Raw genomic sequence first — 22,230 nt, 5'->3', positions numbered from 1 at the left:
TAGGATGTTTTTGTAGATTTCTTAGGATTTTCTGTATATAAGATCATAAGATACTCAGCTCACAAGATCATGAGAGGGAATTTTACTGCCTCCTTTCCAATCTGGATGCCATTTATCTTGCCAGTTACCCTGGTTACAATCTCCGGTAAAATGGTGTATTATATGTATTAAATTTTTATGTTGAACCGCCCTTGCATTCTAGGGAAAATCCCTCCTGGTCATGGTATATAATCCTAATTAAATGTCGATAGATTTGGTTTGGTAGTTTTTAGGATTTTGTATTTATATTCCTGTGAGATAATCTGTCATTTTCATTTTGAGACAGGGTCTCGCTCTGTCACCCAAGCTGGAGTGCAGTGGAGTGAACACAGCTCACTGTAACCTCAACCTTCCAGGCTCAAACAATACTTCCAAGTATCTGGGACCACAGGTGCACACCACTATGCCTGGCTAATTTTCTTATTTTTTGTGGAGATGGGGGTCTTACCATGTTGCCTAGGCTGCTCTTGAACTCCTGGGCTTAAGCAATCCCCCCACTTCGGCCTCCTAAAGTGTTGGGATTATGGGCGTGAGCCATCACACCTGGCTATGCCATCACACATGGCTGTCATTTTTTTTTTCTCGTACCCTTTGGTTTTGACGTCAGAGTAATAATGGCCTTCTAAATGAGTAAGTGTTCCTTCTTTTTTTGGGCAGGGGAAATGAGAAGGATTCTTTAAACATCGGATTGGTAGACTTCACTTTGAAGCCATGTTGTACTGGGCTTTTCTCTGTGAGACTTGATTACTGGTTGAATTTCTTATTATAGGCCTATTTAGATTTTGTTTCTTCTTGAATCCATTTTTGGTAGTTTGTGTCATTCTAGGAATTCGTCTATTTAATCTAGGTTATCTAATTTATTACCATGTAATTGTTCATACTATTCTCTTATAATCTTTTCTGTGTGTCAAGTTAGTAGTAGTCTGTTCTTTGATTCCTGATTGTAATAATTTGAGTCTTCTCTGTTATTTTTCAACTTGGTTGATCTACCTAAAGATTTACCATTTTTGTTGATCTTTTCAAAGAACCAAGTTTTGCTTTAGTTGATAGTCTCTTTTTTTTGAGATGGACTCTCACTCTTTCACCCAGGTTGGAGTGCAGTGGCTCAATCTTGGCTCACTGCAACCTCCGTCTCACAGGTTCAAGCAATTCTCCTGTCTCAGCCTCCTGAGTAGCTGGGACTACAGGCAGGTGCCACCACGCCCGGCTAGTTTTTGTATTTTGGGTAGAGATGGCGTTTCACCATGTTAGCCAGGCTGGTCTCTAACTCCTGACCTCAAGTGATCCACCCACCTCAGCTTCCCAAAGTGCTGGGAATATAGGCGTGAGCTACCACGCTGGCCTCTATTGCATTTATTTCCACTCTTGTTTTTATTATTTTCTTCTTTCTGTTTACTGTGGATTATGTTTTTGTTGTTGTTGTTTTCAGGTAGATTAGGTTGTTAATTTGAGATCTTTATTTTTATTTTTATTTATTTTATTTTTTGTCTCCGAGGCTGGAGTGCAGTGGCACGATCTTGACTCACTTCAACCTCCGCTTTGAGGTTCAAGTGATTCTTCTGCCTCAGGCTTCCAAGTAGCTGGGATTACAGGCATTCACTGCCACACCAGGCTAGTTTTTGTATTTTTAGTAGAAAAAGGGTTTCACCACGTTGGCCAGGCTAGTCTTGGACTCCTGACCTCAGGTGATCTGCCCACCTCAGCCTCCCAAAGTGCTGGGATTACAGGTGTGAGCCACCGTGCCCAGCCTGAGATCTTTATTTTAAAACACAGATGTCCACAGCTATACATTTCCATTTGAGCATTGCCTTTGCTACATCCCATGCATTTTCGCTGCTACTTGTTTTTACTTTTTGTAAATGGTTAGGAAAAAACTTAAGACTTGGTGACACATGAAAAGTATATGAAACTCAGATTTTATTGTGTATAAATAAGGTTTTGTTGGAACAGAACCACATCCTTTTGTTTACATGTTGTCTATAGTTAATTTTCATCCCAGAGTGGCAGAGTTGAGTAGTTGCAACAGAGACCTTCTGGCTGGTAAAGCCTAAAATGTTGACTCTTTTGGTACTTTGCAGAAAACAATTATTGACCCCTGTTGTTAAATATTTTTTGATATACAAATGTTCTGCATCATGATAAATTCATCATAAAAAAAATCGTAAATTTAGCCATTATAAGTTGGGAACTGTTTGTATATTCATACTATGAAAAATTGAGCTTTTCATTATTTTTAGTTTGCATGAGAGTTAGAGCTGTATTTGCTTAGAGTGATATTCCTAAGATGATAATATTTGTCATTTGATTTTTCTGTGGATTCTTACAGACTACCTGGTAACATTCAAGTACAGAGCACAGCAGGCATTTCTTCACCATATGATCTTAACCTACTTTATCTGAGGTGTCTTCAATTTCTATCTCTGATTTTAAAATATTCTTCTAGCCTCATTTAACAATATATATGCAAAGGCCTAATTTTTAAAAAGATTTTTGTGACAACATTTTAAAGAATTTTTTCTAAGGAAAAAATGATGTCTGCAAACATTCATTTATAAGACTGTACAATGAGAAATCTGTGTGAAAAAAATTGAAATGCCAAAATGTTTAGAAAGAAGAATATTTGATAAATTAGAATTCCAGCGATTTAAGTGGAAGAAGTGTATCCTGGGCAGGTGCAATGGCTCACGCCTGTAATCCAAACACTTTGGAAAGCCAAGGCAGGAGGATCACTTGAAGCCAGGAGTTTGATACCAGCCTGGGCAACATAGTGAGATCCTGTCTACCAAAAAAAAATACATTCTAAAACTGTAGATACATATAGTCTTAAATAGGAGCTAAGCTGTTAATGATTGTTTCTGTTTTTAAAAAAGGATTAGTTGTTGATTGCGCCACTCCAAATGCTTTTCATTTTCTACTTTTGTCTTTTCTCCCCTAATTGTAATAAGGAATAAAACATACTATGGTGTGTATGTATGTGCGTGTGCGTTGTGGGGAAAACCTGGCCTCTGTCTTACTGCTCCTGCTCTATACATTCTTTTTGATTTTCATAGCTGAAACTAATCTTTTCCTTCTCTTCCACATTTTGACATTCTTTGTAACTTGTTTGTAGTGCTTAAATTTTGATTTGTATGGTGGCGTGTTTATATCTTGTTTCTTCTACAAGACTTCAGGTTCATTGAGGACACAGTCTATATTTCAGTCTTTATCTCTCATGCATGTAGAATTTTGTTTTTTAAATTTGTCTCCTCAGATGTAGTGGCACACGCCTGTAATCCCAGCACTTTGGGAGGTGGAGGCGGGCTGATCACCTGAGGTCAGGAGTTCAGGACCAGCCTGGCCAACATGGCGAAACCGTCTCTACTAAAAATACAAAAATTGGCCGGGTATGGTGGCACATGCCTGTAATCCCAGCTACTCGGAGGCTGAGGCAGGAGAATCACTTGAACCTGGGAGGCAGAGGTTGCAGTGAGCCAAGATTGCGCCATTGCACTCCAGCCTGGGCAACAAGAGCAGAACTCTGTCTCAAAAAAAAAAAAAGAAAGGCTAGGTGCGGTGGCGCATGCCTGTAATGCCAGCACTTTGGGAGGCCAAGGTGGGCAGATCGCGAGGTCAGGAGTTTGAGACCAGCCTGGCCAGCATGGTGAAACCCTGTTTGTACTAAAAATACACAAATTAAGTGGGCATGGTAGCGCACTTGTAATCCCAGCTACTCGGGAGGCTGAGGCAGGAGAATTGCTTAAATCTGGGATACGAACGTTACAGTGAAGAGGTTGCAGGCTGCACTTCATCCTGGGTGACAGAGCGAGACTCTGTTTCAAAGTAAAATAAAATAATCTCCTAGTTGTGTTTTTTTTTTCTTCAGCATGTCTTCTGTTATTTAAAAAAGGCATTTTCTTGAGCTCTTTCATTGAACTAGAGCTGCTGGCCAAAAACTGTGTGTATATAGTAGGGAAAACAAGGATCTGTGTGGTTAAGGCATAAACACAGGAGTAGCACAAAATATAAATGAATAATATTAATAATTGTAGAATTGCAATTTTGAGCACAAATGGGGCAGAACTACGAATAGTCAAAGTTTACTATGAAATATTGTTGCATTGTCTGTATATTTGGGGTGAATAATTGAGAGGCAACTCTTCAACAGCCTATTATTCCAGACAGGGCTAGAAACTCGTGAGTACAGCAAAAGGCCTTTGAACTACAAAGTCCATACCTTAAAGCTCTTGTACTTTTCCCTGTAAACTCCAGCATTTTTATTCTTTGACAAATGTCTGATACATGCAAAAGATTGTAAGTATTCAAAAAGCCAGTGCTATAGAGTTCTTTGGTATGGAGAGAATAGCCAATGTTTTATTGTGTTAATAACAATTCTAATATCCGTATTAAATTTAAGTTTTTGGCCGGGTGCAGTGGCTTATGCCTATAATCCCAGCACTTTGGGAGGCCAAGGCAGGCGGATCACTTGAGGTCAGGAGTTTGAGACCAGTCTAGCCAACATGGTGAAACTTTGTCTCTACTAAAAATACAAAAATTAGTCGAGTATGGTGGCACAGCTACTCGAGAGGCTGAGGCAGGAGAATCACTTTTACTCAGGAGGCGGAGGTTGCAGTGAGCCGAGATCACCCCACTGCACTGCAGCCTGGGCAACAGAGAGAGGCTCCATCTCAAAAAACATAATAAATAAATAAATTGCATTTTTAAATTCTGTTTCTATAGTCACCATCAATTTACATACATATTTACTTCTCAATATACTTTGTAAGGAATAAGGCTGTCATCTGCCTTAGCCAGCCATGATATAGGTCAAGCTTTTATTATATGTAGTAATGTTTTGAGGAACATAATTGAAGCTTTATTTTATTTTAAACTCTAATAAATACGTAGAAGATTGTTATTACTATTTTTTGAGACAGAGTCTTGCTTTGTTGCCCAGGCTGGAGTGCAGTGGCATGGTACTCTCGTGGCCCAGTGCAACTCCCACCTCATTCTCCCGAGTAGCTTGGACTACAGGCGTGTGCCACCACACTTGGCTAATTTTTGTAGAGACAGGGTTTCGCCATTGTTGCTCAGGCTGGTCTCGAACTCCTAAGCTTAAGTAATCCGCCCACCTCAGCCTCCCAAAGTGGTGGGATTACAGGCGTGAGCGACCACACCCAGTCTGAAGATTATTTTATAAGTGTGACTTTTTTTTTAAGTGGCTATTTATTCCCAAAGCTATAATTAGCTGAAATAATACTATAATGTTTAAAGCTTATTTAGTTATCCCTGAGGTCATTAGCACAAATCCTGAAATAGAAAATAAAGTAACGATATACTTAGAAATTGAAATAGAAATGAAAATAGCTTACAGAAAATAAACATTGGCAATAACCATGGAAAACATTTTATAATGTGGTTATGCTGTTATCTTTTGCAGAGATAACAGACAGGTTTTATATTTCATTTATTTATTTATTTATCTATTTATTTATTTCAGGGGGAGGCGAGGTCTCTGTTGCCCAGGCTGGAGTGCAGTTGTGTGATCTCCGCCTACTGCACCCTCCGCCTCCCAGGCTCAAGTGATCCTCCCACCTCAGCCTCCCGAGTAGTTGAGACTACAGGAGCGCTCCCAGCTGATTTTGTATTCTCAGTAGAGATGGGGGTTTTGCCACATTGCCCAGGCTGGTCTCGATCTCCTGGATTCAAATGATCCGCCCAACTCAGCTTCCCAAAGTGCTGGGATCAAAGGCTTGAGCCACTGCACCCAATCTAGTTTTTTATCTTATATGCTGCTTGGATACCTTTGTTGGTCAAGGCTCTGTGACAGAAAGTGCCTTGATTGCTTGGTAATGTCTACTCTGGGCCCACGATCTAGGAATGGTAGCCTATATGCCAGGTATTTATTATTGCTGTAAAATACTGCTTATTATGCACATTAAAATCTATTTGCAAAGGTAACTATACACATATTGTTAAGTTTATTCCTAATTCTACTGTAATTATAAGACAAGAGAACTGGCCGGGCCGCGGTGGCTCATGCTTGTAATCCCAGCACTTTGGGCGGCTGACGTAGGTGAATCACTTGAGGTCAGGAGTTCAAGACCAGCCTGGCCAACATGGTGAAACCCCATCTCTACTGAAAATACAAGAAAAATTAGCCAGGCGTGGTGATGGGCACCTGTATCCCAGCTACTCAAGAGGCTGAGGCACGAGAATCGCTTGAACTCGGGAGTGGGAGGTTGCAGTGAGCCATCCCTGTACTCCAGCCTGGGCGACAGAGCAAAACTCTGTCTCAAAAAAAAGAAGAAAACTTAGTGGCTGTTAACACTGAAAATACGTACATTGAAATAATATGTCAAATTCAAGTGAATAACTTGTAACAAAGTATTAAACATAAAAAGCAAAAAAAAAAAAAAAAAATTAAGGGGTTGTTGAACATGGACTTGTATAGACCTGTAATTTGTATTTGAATCAATTGATATAGCTCATAACTTGCATTTATCTTAGCAGATAGGTAAAGGTTTTTCCATCTACAGAATCTATAATCTTGTCTCAAAATGATTTCCCAAATGTTTTCAGACTTACCTCAGGGCAAACAGCTCATTTCCCTCAACTTTCTCTCTCTCTTCCTGCTTATCCCAAAGTCACAAGTCTAGATCAGCAGTGAGCAGCAGGTAGCCCAGAAAAGGCCACACACAGCCAAATCTGGTAACCTTTAGCTGAGTATACAATGGGGTTACATCTGGCAAAACTGAAAAGTTGAGCAGCATACTGATATGTTTTGCTTTTGTGCCATTGTAAAGTTGAAAAATCTTAAGTCTAACCATTGTAAATTGGGGACCACGTATACTTTAGTAGTTGAGTCTGATGGGTAGAGAATTTATCAGTTGCGGCCGGGCGTGGTGGCTCACGCCTGTAACAGCACTTTGGGAGGCCAAGGCGGGTAGATCACGAGGTCAGGAGATTGAGACCATCCTGGCTAACACGGTGAAACTCCGTCTCTACTAAAAAATACAAAAAATTAGCCGGGCATGGTGGCGGGCGCCTGTAGTCCTAGCTACTGGGAGGCTGAGGCAGGCGAATGGCGTGAACCCGGGAGGCGGAGCTTGGAGTGAGCCGAGATCGTGCCACTGCACTCCAGCCTGGGTGACTAAGCGAGACTCCGTCTCAAAAAAAACAGAGAATTTATCAGTTGCTTTGCTTCGCAACTGTTACACAGTTCTAAACTCAAATTGGTTTGGTGTAAGAACTTTTTTGAGTTGGATTTGTGCTATCTTTGAAAATTATTTTGAAAATTGGATTATGATATAATCAAGTATTCAAACCTTAAATGTTCAGCCGGGCTGGGTGCAGTGGCTCACACTTGTAATCTCGGCACTTTGGGAGGCTGAGGAATGCGGATCACTTGAGGTTAGGAGTTCGAGACCAGGCCGGCCACCATAGTGAAACCCCAGTCTCTACTAAAAATACAAAAAATTATTCAGGTGTGGTGGTGCATGCCTGTAATCCCAGCTACTCAGGAGGCTAAGGCACGAGAATTGCTTGAACCTAGGAGGTAAAGGTTTCAGTGAGCTGAGATCGTGCCACTGCACTCCTGCCTGGGTGACAAAGTAAGACTGTCTCAAAAAAAAAAAAATTAAATGTTTAGCTGGATAAATTTTTACTTACACCCATGAAACCACCAACCTGATGAAGATAGAGAACATTTCCAGCTCCCCGGGAGTATTTTTCATTCCCCTGCAGTTAGTACCCTCCCATCCCAGAGATGACCATTATTCCAACTTCTATTACTATACCATAGGTTTGCCTGTTCTTGACCTTCAGATAAATGTTATTATATGTATATCTTCTGTGTCCAGTTCTTTTTGCCCAGTATGTTTGTAAGGTTTATCTGTTTGAACATAATTTTTATTTACTTACTGTTGTGTAATTCACAGTTTTTCAGTAACATTCTGTCTTTATTTTAAAAGTTGGAACATACACTTTATTATCTCATAAATTTATCCCTTTCATCTTCAGAAGAATTAACTTTTTAATTTTTATTTATATTTATTTATTTTTTAGTAGAGATGAGGTTTCACCATATTGTCCAGGCTGGTCTCTATCTCCTGACCTCAAGTGATCCGTCCGTCTTGGCCTCCCAAAGTGCTAGGATTACAGGCCTGAGCCACCGCACCTGGACAACTTTTTTATTTTTTACTTTGTAACTTGTATTTAGATTCAGGAGTACATCTGCAAGATAAACTGCGTGTTTTGAGGGTTTGATCTACAGATAATTTTGTCACCCAGGTAATAAACATAGTACCTGATAGGTATTTTTTCTGATCCTTTCCCTCCTCCCACCCTCCACCCTCAAGTAGGCCCCAGTGTCTGTTGTTCCTCTTCTAGTATGCATGTGTTCTTGTTATTTAGCTCCTACTTATAAGTGAGAACATGTGGTACTTGGTTTTCTGTTCCTGTGATAGTTTGCTTAGGATAATGGCCTCCAGTTCCATCCATGTTTCTGCAAAGTACATGATCTCATTCTTTTGTTAATGGCTGCATGACATTCCATGGTGTATATAGCTTCTTTATCCCGTTTGCCACTGATGGATGTTGAGGTTGATATAATGTCTTTGCTGTTGTGTATAGCAATGCAATGAACTTACGTATGCATGTGTCTTTATGGGAGAACGATTTATACTCCTTTGGGTATATATCCAGTAATGGCATTCATTACTGGGTCGAATGGTAATTTTAAGTTCTTTGAGAAATGGCCACACTGCTTTCCACAATGGCTGAACTAATTTACATTCTCACCAGCAGTGTAAAAGCATTCCCTTTTCTCTACGACCTTGCCACCATCTGTTATTTTTTGACTTTTTTTTTTTTAGGTCAGTATATTTTCCATTTTTACTGTGCATACACGTAATACAATGAATTTTAAAAATGGGTCTTACAATATGTAGTTTTATCACTTGGTTTACAACTAAATATATTGTGAACATTTTCTCTTCTACAACAGTTAAAAGAATTGCAGAACTTGGAAGAAACAATTTATTAAGCAATCTTGTTAGGGACATTAAAGTATAATTTTTTTTTTTTCTAAGGAGACTTCATTCTTTTTACAATGCTTTTGGGAAAAAAAGGGGAGTCCTTGTCTTACATAGCTTTCTATAGATGATGAAAACTTGCCCTTCCATTTAGCCTTTTCACTTGCTTCTCTACACCCACCAAATCACCAATCAAGTAACCCATTTTATGTTTTCTAACCTCTCCCATTTGCTTCCTCTTTCCTACTCATTCTCCCTGCACACATGCAAATGGACTTCCATTCCTTCAGCACTCTCATTCCTCCCCTTAAAGAGGCTTTTTTTTTTTTTTTTTGAGATGAGTCTGACTCTGTCGCCCAGGCTGGAGTACAGTGGTGAGATCTCGGCTCACTGCAAGCTCCGCCTCCCGGGTTAGCTGGGACTACAGGCGCCTGCCACCACACCCAGCTAATTTTTTGTATTTTTAGTAGAAACGGGGTTTCACCATGTTAGCCAGGATCGTCTCAATCTCCTGACCTCATGATCCGGCTGCCTCGGCCTCCCAAAGTGCTGAGATTACAGGCATGAGCCACCGCACCCGGCTGCTTTCTGTCCCTTTAAAGAGACTATTTTAATTGATTTTGATCAACTCTACTCAAAACTGTATCCTAAGGTCCACATTAGGATTAGTCTCTAATAATCTGAAGATATAATTCAGTTGTTTAAAATAACATATTAAGAAGAGTTTGGTAGAATTACATGTATCAGGAAACACTGGACTTGGGCACAATGGAGATATGGCTGATTTTTGAAAAAAAGAAGTAGTTTTTTCTGGGAGGGCAGGGCAAAGAGGTAAGAAGTAGTTGGTATTATAAGGAAATGTTAGAGATCATTTTGGAAATGTATTCATTATTTTAAGGCAACTAACAAATGATCATCTTTCAGTTAGGACATTGTAGCAGCAGCCTTTACTGGTCATGAAATTTGCATGATATCTAAAATCATATTTCTGTAAATAGGTCAATGTGGATTAATAGTAACTTTATATAGAAAAGCAGATGCCAGCTAGCATAAAAGTGGCAGTGTGCATAGTGGTAGTTCTGGAGTCCTGGAAGCCATGAGATGCTCATCCATCACAAGGCCATCACAGCCAGGTAGATAAATGCCTGAGGAAAGCAGCGGAGCTGACTGTGCCAGCATTTACAAATGGAACACTTCTTGGGCAGCCAGGTGTCATGGGGCACAGACCCACAATTCTCTTTGCACACATCGTGCTCACAGTTCCGTCCGTAGGAGGGGGCAGGCACAAAAGGACCCCAGCATGCAGGTTCCACCATTCAGACAGCAGCTCCCTTCTGTCCTGTATCTCCATGGGCGGCACAAGTTGGGAAGACCTAGGACGAATTGCAGGCTCCTCCTGGGGCTGAATGCTGTCATTTCTGAAGGTCAGGTCTCCCTGAGATGGATGTGCAAGTTCCTGATGGCCCAGCACTTAACGACCTTTTTTGACTTTTTAACGATAGCCATTCTGCCTGCTGTGAGATGGTATCTCGTGGTTTTGATTTGCATTTCTCTAATGATTAATGATCTCGAGTATTTTTTCATATGCTTGTTGGCCGCATGTATGTCTTTTTGTTTTTTATTCAGTCTTGCTCTGTCACCAGGCTGGAGTGCAGTGGCGCGATCTCTGTTCACTGCATCCTCCACCTCCTGGGTTCAAGCAATTCTCCTGCGCCGCTGGGACTATAGGCACGCACCACCACAACCTGCTAACTTTTTGTATTTTTAGTAGAGACGGGGTTTCACTATGTTGGCCAGGTTAGTCTCGAACTCGTGACCTCAAGTGACCCGCCCGCCTCAGCTGCCCAAAGTGCTGGGATTACAGGCATGAGCCATGACCACGCCCAGCCTGTCTTCTTTTGGAAAGTGTCTGTTCATGTTCTTTGTCCACTTTTCAGTGGGGTTGTTTGTTTGTTTGTTTTAACAGTAAAATGGAAGCAAGTTTATTAAGAAAGTAAAGGAATAAAAGAATGACTACACCACAGAACAGCTAGGTGGTTTGTTTTTTACTTGTAAATTTAAGTTCCTTATAGATTCTGGATATTAGACCTTTGTTGGATGCATAGTTTGCATATATTTTCTTCAATCTGCAGGATGTTTGTTTACGCTGTTGATAGTTTCTTTTGCTGTGCAGTAGCTTCTTAGTTTAATTAGATCTCATTTGTCAATTTTTGTTTTTGTTGCAGTTGCTTTTGGTGCCTTCATCGTGAAATCTTAGCCAAGTCCTGTGTCAATAACATGGTATTTCCTAGATTGTCTTTCGGGGTTTTTTTTGTTTTGGTTTGTTTTTTTGAGATGGAGTCTCGCTCTCTTGCCCAGGCTGGAGTGCAGTGGCGTGACCTCAGCTCACTGCAAGCTCTGCCTGTAATCCCAGCACTTTGGGAGGCGGAGGCGGGCGGGCGGATCACAAGGTCAGGAGATTGAGACCATCCTGCCTAACACGGTGAAACCCCGTCTCAATCAAAAATACCAAAAATTAGCCAGGTGTGGTGGCGGGCACCTGTAGTCCCAGCTACTCAGGAGGCTGAGGCAGAAGAATGGCATGAACCCGGGAGGCAGAATGAAAGTTGTCTTTTCATTTTCTTAATAGTGTCCTTTGAAACACAGCAGTTATTTTTGATGATTTCTAATTTATCTATTTTTTTCTTGTCAGTTGTGCTTTTGGTGTTATATCTAAGAAATTGCCAGATCTGAGATCACAAAGATTTATGTATGTTTTCTTCTAGTTTTATAGTTTTATCTCTTACATTTAGGTCTTTGGTCAGTGTTTACAATTGGTATGAGGTAGCAGTCCAACTTCTTTGTATTACGTGTGGATATCCACTTGTCCCAGCTACATTTGTTAGAAAGACCATTCCTTCCCTGTTGATTTGTTTCAGAAGTAAGTTGACAGTAAACGTGATATTTTATTTCTGGATTTTCAGTTGATTTATATGTCTGTCTGTACTCTAGTACTAGTCTTTCTGAATGTTACTTGGTAGGAATTTTTGAGATTGAGAAGTGTGAGTCCTCTAACTTTGTTCTTTTTCAAGATTTTTTGTTGTTGTTGTTGTTATTCTGGGTCTCTTCAGTTTCCATACAAATTTTAGATTGGGTTTTAATATCTGCAAAGTCAATAGGTATTCTGATAAAGATTGCATTGACTCCATAGATCAATTTGAGGAGTACTGCCATCTTTAAAATACTACATCTCGGCTGGGCACAGTGGCTCACGCCTGTAATCCCAGCACTTTGGGAGGCCGAGGCGGGCGAATCACAAGGTCAGGAGATCGAGACCATCCTGGCGAACACGGTGAAACCTCGTTCCTACTAAAAATTCCAAAAATTAGCCAGACGTGGTGGCGGGCGCCTGTAGTCCCAGCTACTTGAGAGACTGAGGCAGGAGAATGGTGTGAACCCAGGAGGCAGAGGTTGCAGTGAGCCGAGATCGCGCCACTGCACTCCAGCCTGAGCCTGGGTGACAGAACCAGACTTTGTCTCAAAAAAAAAAAAAAAAAAAAAATTACATCTCCCAGTCCGTGACAGTGGGATATCCTTCCATTTATATAGATTTTCATTAATTTCTTGATATGTTGTTTAGTTTTCAGAAAAAGGTCTTTAACATAGCTATTTACACATATACAGATGTGCATACACACAAACCACCTATACAATATCCTGGTTATACTTAATGTTATGTAAGTGTTGCAGTTAATACTATTGTTATTAATCTTTTTATATGTCTCTAACACTTTGGGGAAGGTGGGTTGAAACAGAAAAAAAGTTAATAGAAAAGTATTTAATCAGGGGGCCGGGCACAGTGGCTCATGCCTGTAATCCCAGCACTTTGGGAGGCTGAGGCGGGCGGATCACGAGGTTAGGAGATCAAGACCATCCTGGCTAACACGGTGAAACCCCATCTCTACTAAAAATACAAAAAAAAAAATTAGCCAGGCATGGTGGTGGGCGCATGTAGTCCCAGCTACTTGGGAGGCTGAGGCAGGAGAATGGTGTGAACCTGGGAGGCGGAGCTTGCAGTGAACCGAGATTGTGCCACTGCTCTCCAGCCTGGGCAACAGAGCAAGACTCTGTCTCAAAGAAATAATAAATTAATTAACTTTTATCTAGACTGTTTGCTATAAGAAAGGCTGAAATTACTTGTACTTTATTCTTTAGTAGAGATAATATGGAAAAAGCATCAAGTATATGGCCAAATGTAAATATAAGCAGGAAACTGTATGTATAATATGATCCCAGTTTTGTAAAATGTGCATCTATTCCTTAATTGACATGCATGGGAAAAATCTGAAGGAAATGTATCAGAAAATTACCTGTTTATTCTTGGCTAGAAGGATTTGATTATTTATAGTTTTTCAATTTTTCTGTATTCTGCTTTGAACATGTATGTATGTGAACATGTACACATGAAGAAATAATATTAAAGTTGCTGGATTAAAAACATTTTTTTTCTTAAGTTTTCTGTGGAGTGGGTCTCACTATATTGTTTAGGCTGGTCTTGAACTCCTGGTCTCAAGCTGTCCTCCTACCTCAGCCTCTCAAAGTGCTGGGATTATAGACATGAGCCACCATGCTCAGCCAAAGTTACTGTTTTTATTTTATTTACTTATTTATTTATTTTGAGATGGAGTCTCACTCTGTTGCCCAGGCTGGAGTGGAGTGGTGCAGTCTCGGCTCACTGCAACCTCTGTCTCCCCGTTCAAGCGATTCTCCTGCCTCAGCCTCCTGAGTAACTGGGGTTACAGGCGTGCACCACCATGCCTAGCTAGTTTTCATATTTTTGGTGGAGACGGGATTTCACCATGTTGGCTGGGCTGGTCTTGAATTCCTGACCTCAAGTGATCCGCCTGCTTCAGTCTCCCAAAGTGCTGGGATTTCAAGCATGAGCCACTGTGCCCGGGTGAAAGTTACTGTTTTTAAATAGTGTGTAGTAAGCATGTAGAGATATTAGACAACTGATTTAGTTTATTTATCTGAGGCTTTTTTCTTTTTCTTTTTTTTTTTTTTGAGATGGAGTCTCCCTCTGTTGCCCATTGGTGCAGTCTCGGCTCACCACAACCTCTGCCTCCCGGGTTCAAGCGATTCTCCTGCCTCAGCCTCCCGAGTAGCTGGAATTACAGGCACACGCCATCATGCCCGGCTAATTTTTGTATTTTTAGTAGAGACAGGGTTTCACTATGTTGGGCAGGCTGGTGTCAAACTCCTGACTTCAAATGATCTGCCTGCCTCGCCCTCCCAGAGTGCTAGGATTACAGGCGTGAGCCACTGCACCCAGCCGAGGCTTTGTTTCTTTATATAAAATGTTAGTTATATTATTTGTCTTGCCTACTTTATAAACACATTGTATAAAGATATTTTTAAAATATATCTATATTTTGGAAGTTGTGAAGCCCTGTGGAAGTATCTGAAGGGGCACACATTGCTGTTCAGAAATCTGAGAAATCATCTTTATCCCTAGATAAAACTTAAATAACAGCTGTTGGGTTGTTTTTAGATTCAGGATGTTGTTTTAATAGTATTGAGGGCCCACATTTTAAAGGTATTTTTAGGCCGGGTACAGTGGCTCATGCCTGTAATCCCAGCACTTTGGGAGGCCAAGGTGGGCGGATCACAAGGTCAGGAGATCAAGACCATCCTGGCTAACATGGTGAAGCCTCGTCTCTACTAAAAAATAGAAAAAATTAGCCAGACGTGGTGGCGGGCGCCTGTAGTCCCAGCTACTCAGGAGGCTGAGGCAGGAGAATGGTGCGAACCCGGGAGATGGAGCTTGCAGTGAGCCAAGATCTCGCCACTGCACTCCAGCCTGGGTGACAGAGCGAGACTCCATCAAAAAAATACAAAACAAACAAACAAAAAAACATATTTTTAGGATTTAGCATTTATCTTCACAGTTTTTTAAAATACTCTTCTGCTACTAACTTATTGGAATTTAAAACAGTATCTAATAGCATTATTCAAATGATTTTTCCACCAGGCACGGATGGGCAGAAGCCTTTGCAGGTATCAGAAGTTCACATATCAAATATATCTGCCCGCATGCGTGAGTATTTCTGATCTTCAGACTTGTGATCCAGAGTCTGGAGAGGAGCAATTGTGATTGCTTTACCCTTCCAGAAAAGTATTTGAATATAGTTAATTTTTATTTTTTAAATATTCTGTTTAAAAATAAAGATTAGTAGAATTTCTTAAAACTAAAATGGTTTCTTAAATTTTTTTTTCTCTTTTTCTCTTTTGTTAAGCAATTTAAAATACTGCTGTCTTGGAAGTCAGCTGAACTTAAGACCAGAAAAATTATTTAATTAATTGATTTATTTATTTTTGAGACAGAATCTCACTGTGCCACCCAGGCTGGAGTGCAGTGGTGTGATCTCGGCTCACTGCAACCTCCGCCTCCTGGGTTCAAGTGATTCTCCTGCCTCAGCTTCCACAGTAGCTGGGATTACAGGTGTGTGCCACCACGCCCAGCTAGTTTTTGTATTTTTGGTAGAGACAGGGTTTCACCATGTTGGCCAGGCTCAAACGCCTGACCTCAAGTGATCTACCTGCCTTGGCCTCCCAGAAAAATTATTTTAGATATACAAATATCTATAAAGTTCTAGGATATCCCTAGGGTATCTCTGAAGGGGATTTACCTGTTAGATTTGTGAGAAATCTTTATTATGTTGAAAACACTCTTTAATTTTATCATTTGGGGCAATGTTGATGTACTGTGGAAAGAGCACAGACTTTAGAATATGGTAGGTTTGGTTTTGAATTCTGGCTCTGAAAGTACTTGTGGATGTCAAAAAGAAATTAGTAAGTTTTGAGCAAACTTGGAAGATCAATAAGATTGGCACATTAGGTCAAGCTTGTCCAACCTGTGGCCCAGGTCAGCTTTGAATGCAGCCCAATACAACAAATCAGTAAACTGTCTTAAAACGTTATGAGATTTTTTTTTTTTTTTTTGCTATTTTAAATATAATTTTATTTTTTACCTCATCAGCTATTGTTAATATTAATGTATTTTTATGTATGGCCCAAGACAATTCTTCTTCCCATGTAGCCCAGGGAAACCAAATGATTGGACATCCTTGATTTAGGTCAAAAGGTTGCTGAGAAGCAGTCACCATGGAGAAGACAAGAAGGGATTGGACATACTCATATCAGTTAGTAATTCATCCCCAGAAGTGGTAGTAGCAGTAGAGTTGGGACAGATACATGAACATGAAAGAGGGAATGGGAAGAAGAACAGTAGCTGAGAAGATTGGATAAGAAAACATTTCGTCCTCTTTTTATCCTGAAATACAGGGTCTGTCTTACCTCTGTAGGCTCCAGTGAATACTGTGGCTAGGGTCTCTATGTCCTCTCATTCTGCTCAAGCAAGAGACAGAATTCTTTTTACTCTTTTTCTTTCTTTGCTTTTTTTTTTTTTTTTTTTTTTTGAGACAGTCTCTCTGTCGCCCAGGCTGGAGTGCAGTGGCATAATCCCGGTTCACTGCAACCTCTGCCTCCCGGGTTCAAGCGATTTTCCTGCCTCAGCCTCCTGAGTAGCTGGAATTACAGGCACCTGCCACCATGCCCGGCTGATTTTTTGTGTTTTTAATAGAGACAGGGTTTCACCATGTTGGCCGGGCTGGTTTCAAACTCCTGACCTCAGGTGATCCGCCCACTTTGGCCTCCCAAAGTGCTGGGATTACAGGCGTGACCCACCCCGCCCGGCCCAGAATTCTTAATTACATTGGAATGGATATTGATATTTGCCCTAATTTGAACTGCTTTAAAAGGCTGTTGCTCAACATAGGGAAGTTTGTATTCTCAAAGAAATGTTGATACAGTTTTAACCTTTAAGGTGGACTTCATGAATCAGGAGGAAAGTGGTAAGATGTAGTTAGAGTGTGTTTATTTTTCTTTCGTTTGGATGGAGCCGAATTCTGATTATCTAGCATATTTTTAATCACAGACTTGAACTGGCTATAGTGGGCACTTAGGCAAATTTTGGATTTCCCTTATTTATTTAGAGGTTTCTTGATCAAGTGAGTACATAGCTAAGAACTAGAAAATTAACAAAAGTGTAATCTGAGCATATGAGAATTGATGCTACAGTATCAGTGTAATAAATCACTCATTGTCCTTAGCCCCATACCAGAATCTCGTATTTTATACATTTCCAACTGTCTTGGTTTCTGGTTTCTCTTCTCGTGTCTGAGAAGTCAAAGGTAGTAAGTAAGGGTGTTGAGAAGGAAAATGTATTTGTCAAACTTCGTCCTTTGTTGCTGTTGCTCTGTCTTCAGAACACATTTGGAGGGGCATGGAAAGCAGAGTTGTACAGGTATGGATGAAGTAAAACAGTTCATATGTTAAAACTGTAGCATATAGTTTTGTGTAGGTCTCAAGTAATTATCTATTTTTGATTAATGGAATTTATCAGTTCTTATGTGTTGTTATTCTGATTTTGTTGTTTTGTTTTTTTATTTTCCATGTAGGCCTGTTAGGCCTGTTACATTAAATATGAACATGGCTATGCCTTCATGGTAAGTAAGAATTTACTTATTCAATAAGAACATTATATTACTGATTTAATGTTATCAGAAATGCTTTTGTGTACAGCAATTTTTATTTAGCTGTTTTTTAAATTGCAAAGTTGCATAGTTAACCTTAACCTTTATTTATTTTTATTTATTTACATTTTTATACTCTAGATTTAGGGGTAAACTTAAGGAGCTGTACACACAGGTAGAGAAATAGGAGAGAATGTTTGAATAAAAATAATGTGGGAGAGTATCTTCTGCTGCTTGATAAACCTTTGTTGGTTTTAGTAACCCAACATTCGAATGACCCCTATTAAACCACAGCCTCCAATTTCTTGCCTGTCTGGGTTGTTTTTAAGGAAACCGCTTCCCTTCCAGCCCTCTGAAGATACCCTCACATTCCCTCTGCACTTTATTGTCAGAAAGTAGGGTCAGTTTTTTGTTCCTGTGTGCTACTTCCAGACTGTGATTTTTCCTGACTGTTCTCTCAGACTCCTACCATCAGGTCTGTTAAAAAACGATGACTTTAGCCAGGCATGGTGGCTCACACCTGTAATCCCAGCACTTTGGGAGGCCGAGGCAGGCTGATCAGCTGAGGTCAGGAGTTCAAGACCAGCCTGGCCAACACAGCAAAACCCCGTCTCTACTAAAAATACAAAAATTAGCCAGGTGTGGTGGCATACGTCTGTAGTACCAGCTACTCAGGAGACTGACACAGGAGAATCGCTTGAACCTGGGAGGGGGAGGCTGCAATGAGCTGAGATCATGCCACTGCACTTCAGCCTGAGCAACAGAGTGAGACTTCATCTCAAAAAAAAGAAAAGAAAAAAAACCATAAAATAAAATAAAAAAGAATATTTCTGGTTAGCCTTTTAATCCAAGCTACCATGAATGGAGTAAAATCTACTTACTACAATAATAGATTTTCTTAGAATCAAATGGTTCTTTTAAGATTTTGCCTTATTTTACAGGTTTGATATTATTGGGCTTTCACCAGATTCACAGGAGGATGAATCTGGGATTAAACAGGCAGCAGAAAATAGTAAGTACAGAAAATGTTTATGAAGCCAAAAGTGTTCTTAAATGTTTTTAGTAGATTCAGTAATCATATCGGTACTGGTTAAAAATTATACATTTGGGCCAGGCACGGTGACTCATGCCTGTAATTGCAGTACTTTGGGAGGTGGAGGTGGGTGGATGACCTAAAGGTCAGGAGTTCGAGACCAGCTTGGCTAGCATGGTGAAACCCCATCTCTACTAAAAATACAAAAAATTAGCTGGGCGTGGTGGTGGGCGCCTGTAATCCCAGCCACTTGAGAGGCTGAGGCAGGAGAGTTGCTTGAACCTGGGAGGTGGAGGTTACAGTGAGTTGAGGTCGCCCCACTGCACTCCAGCCTGGGCAACAAGAGCGAAACTTCGTCTCAGAAAAAAAAAAAATTACACATTTATCTAATCTCAGGAGGCATTACTGTTTCCTTCCTTTCACCCCCTGCACCCCAGAGAGGGTCTTGCTCTGTCACCCAGGCTGGAGTGTAGTGGCGTGATCAGAACTCACTGCAGCGTTGACCTCCTGAACTCAAGCGACCCTCCCACCTCATCCTCCTGAGTAGGCTGGGACCACAGAGATGCATACCACCATGCCCAGCAGTTTTTAATTTTTTTATTTTTGTAGACACGGGGTCTCCCTATGTTGCACAGGCTTGTTTTCCTTTCTGGTCACTCTTTTACTTGTTTGCTACAGTGTCCACATGGACTCACTTGAGTATGGGCAATGGAGATGAAGTGGATGGGGAAAAATTGCATTTATCAAGCTTTAACTCTGTCAGACATATAATAGTTTTGCTTTGATTTACATAGGAAAATGGAGAAAACAACAGAATGTTTAATAGTTTGGGCCGGCCAGGCATGGTGGCTCATGCCTATAATCCCAGCACTTTGGGAAGCCGAGGTGGGCAGATCATCTGAGGTCAGGAGTTCGAGACCAGCCTAGCTAACATGGTGAAACCCCGTTTCTGCTGAAAAAAATTAGCTTGGCATGGTGGTGCACACCTGTAATTCTAGCTACTCGGAAGGCTGAGGCAGTAGAATCGCTTGAACCCAGGAGGCAGAGGTTTCAGTGAGCCGAGATTGCACCATTGCACTCTGGCTTGGGCCACAAGAATGAAACTCCATCTCAAAAAAAAAAAAAAAATAGTGTTGGCCAGTTGTCTTCATTAAAGAGACTTGGAATAACAGTGAAAACAATGATATAATGAGTATAATGATAAGAAACAGTGAAAATGTGGCCAAGTGTGGTGACTCACGCCTGTAACCCCAGTACTTTGAGAGGCCGAGGCAGGCAGATCACCTGAGGTCAGGAGTTCGAGACCAGCCTGACCAACATGGTGAAACCCCATCTCTACTAAAAATACAAAAAAATTAGCCAGGCGTGGTGGCAGGTGCCTACGACCCCAGCTACTTGGTACGCCGAGGCAGGAGAATCACTTGAACCCAGTAGGCGGAGGTTGCAGTGAGCTGAGATTGTGTCATTGCACTCCAGCGTGGGCGACAGAGGGAGACTCTGTCTCAAAGAAAAAAAGTTGTTAATTTTAGTGCGGTAGTAATAACAGGTGCCACCGATTGAGCACATAACTGTTTAGAAGCTAGGTATTTTTTATGGAGCACCTCATTTGACACCCCTGTGAAGTATTAGCTCTGCTTTACAAAACCTCCAAAGTCTGGTCTCTGGTTAGTAGTCCATCTCCTTTATGATTTTGATAATTCCATTTGTTGGGAGGGGAAACAGAACACTAACTTACTAGGATGTGTCTATTTTTAAGAAATGCACAGGAGGCCAGGCACAGTGGCTTATGCCTGTATTACCAGCACTTTGGGATGCTGAGGCGGGCGGATTGCCTCAGGTTGGGAGTTCGAGATCAGCCTGACCAACATGGAGAAACCCCGTCTGTATTATAAATACAGAATTAGCCAGGCATGGTGATTCCTGCCTGTAATCCCAGCTATCCGGGAGGCCGAGCCAGGAGAATCATTTGAACCCGGGAGGTAGAGGCTGCGGTGAGCTGAGATCCCACCGTTGTACTCCAGCGTGGGCAATAAGAGCGAAACTCCGTCTCAAGAAAGAAGGAAAGAAATGCACAGGAATATGCTTTTCTTTTACACGTGTGTGCCGAAATATTGACAAGTATAATAATGTGAGGAGTGGGATTGCTTTCAGGAAAATCTGTTTGGTGACTCCTGAGTGTGGATGGGTGTAGGTGGATGTGGGCAGCAATGGCGAGACAGGGTGGCTGTGAATTGTTCTGCTTTTTGGTAATTTTTTTATTTACATAGTGTATCAGTTATTTAGAGACTGTTGTTTAGAGACTGTTATTTAGAGATTATTGCCCAGGTTAGAGTACAGTTGGCGATCATATCTCACTGCAGCCTCAAATTCCTAGTCTCCAGCAACTCTACCGCCTCAACTCCTGAGTAGCTGGGACTACAGGCATGTGCCACCATGCCTGGCTAATTTTTAAACTGTTTTGTAGAGACGAATTCTCATTATGTTGTCCAGGCTGGTGGGAAACTCCTACCCTCAGGTGATCCTCCCCAAAAGTACTGGGATTACCGGCACGAGCCATTGGGTGCAACCCTTTTGTTTTAAAAGAACTCTTGAAGGTCTTTAAAACAGGGAAAATACATTCAAAAGATGTGAGATATTTGGGAATGTCAAACCAACAACACTGATTTACGGGATTATCAAAAAGTAGTTTAAAGTTAGAATCCTAGAGTTAGGATTTTGTCTGAAAATAATAGACAGCAAAAGTATGAGAGTAAGTGTTAGATGCTGTGGAAAACAGGGAGGACCTGGGGCCTGTGAAGAAGATATGTGGGCCTCATGAGTTCCAGAATGAAAAATTCTGTCCTAACAGTAGAGTTGGCCTACGAAATACTAGTTACTTCTTTCCTCTATGAAGTGATGACTCACTGGAGAGAATTAGAATCAGACTCAGCCAGGAAAGAAAGAACAAAAGAGAATGTGCTACTGAGCAAAGAAGACAGTGGTCAGGTTACATAGTTGGGGGTACATAGTGCCCTTAGGTGAAAGGTGATTGAGGCCAAAGGGTGTTGCTCATACCTGTAATCCTAGCACTTTGAGAGGCTGAGGCAGGAGGACACTTGAGCCCAGGGGTTCAAAACCAGCCCGGGCAAGAGTCTGTACAAAAAATAAACAAAATTAGCTGGGCGTGGTGGCACCTATCTGTGGCCCCCCAGCTGCTTGAGAGACTGAGGTGGGAGGATTGCTTGAGCCTGGGAGGTCAGGCAACAGAGTGAGACCTTGTTTTGAGAGAGAGAGATAGAGACAGAGAGAGAGAGAGAGAGAGCCAAAGAGATTGATTCTCTAATTTTTTTTTTTTTTTTTAGATGGAGTCTTGCTCTCTTGCTCAGGCTGGAGTGCAGTGGCACAATCTCAGCTCAGTGCAACCTCCACCTCCCAGGTTCAAGTGATTCTCCTGCCTCAGTCTCCCAAGTAGCTAGACTACAGATGTGCCACCACACCCGGCTAATTTTGTATTTTTAGTAGAGACGGTGTTTAGTAGAGACCATGTTGGCCAGGCTGGTCTCAAACTCCTGGCCGCAAGTTGATCTGCCCGCCT

The 22,230-nt window shown here is 41.2% G+C and overlaps 1 protein-coding gene and 1 pseudogene across 4 annotated transcripts in view; one reads left to right on the top strand and one right to left on the bottom strand.

Annotated features, from left to right (window-relative positions):
- The window catches only part of LYPLA1 (lysophospholipase 1), a 49,972-nt gene that overhangs the window by 14,992 nt on the left and 12,750 nt on the right, over positions 1 to 22,230 (top strand). For 2 of the 4 annotated variants that reach the window (XM_033202238.1, XM_033202235.1), the window contains exons 3-5: positions 15,061 to 15,126; positions 17,549 to 17,596; positions 18,565 to 18,635. In XM_033202238.1, the coding sequence (XP_033058129.1) occupies positions 17,574 to 17,596; positions 18,565 to 18,635 (94 nt within the window). In that variant the 5' untranslated portion in view covers positions 15,061 to 15,126; positions 17,549 to 17,573. The remainder of the gene's footprint in view (positions 1 to 15,060; positions 15,127 to 17,548; positions 17,597 to 18,564; positions 18,636 to 22,230) is intronic. The other 2 variants (XM_033202237.1, XM_033202236.1) reach the window with 2 other exon arrangements.
- On the bottom strand, positions 10,060 to 14,532 carry LOC117079321 (annotated as a pseudogene).

The sequence above is a fragment of the Trachypithecus francoisi genome, unplaced genomic scaffold (assembly GCF_009764315.1).
Source record: "Trachypithecus francoisi isolate TF-2019V2 unplaced genomic scaffold, Tfra_2.0 Lachesis_group7, whole genome shotgun sequence".
NCBI classification, from domain to species: domain Eukaryota; kingdom Metazoa; phylum Chordata; class Mammalia; order Primates; family Cercopithecidae; genus Trachypithecus; species Trachypithecus francoisi.
Note: the sequence above shows the minus strand (reverse complement) of the source record. Positions and strands in the feature narration are given on the sequence as shown.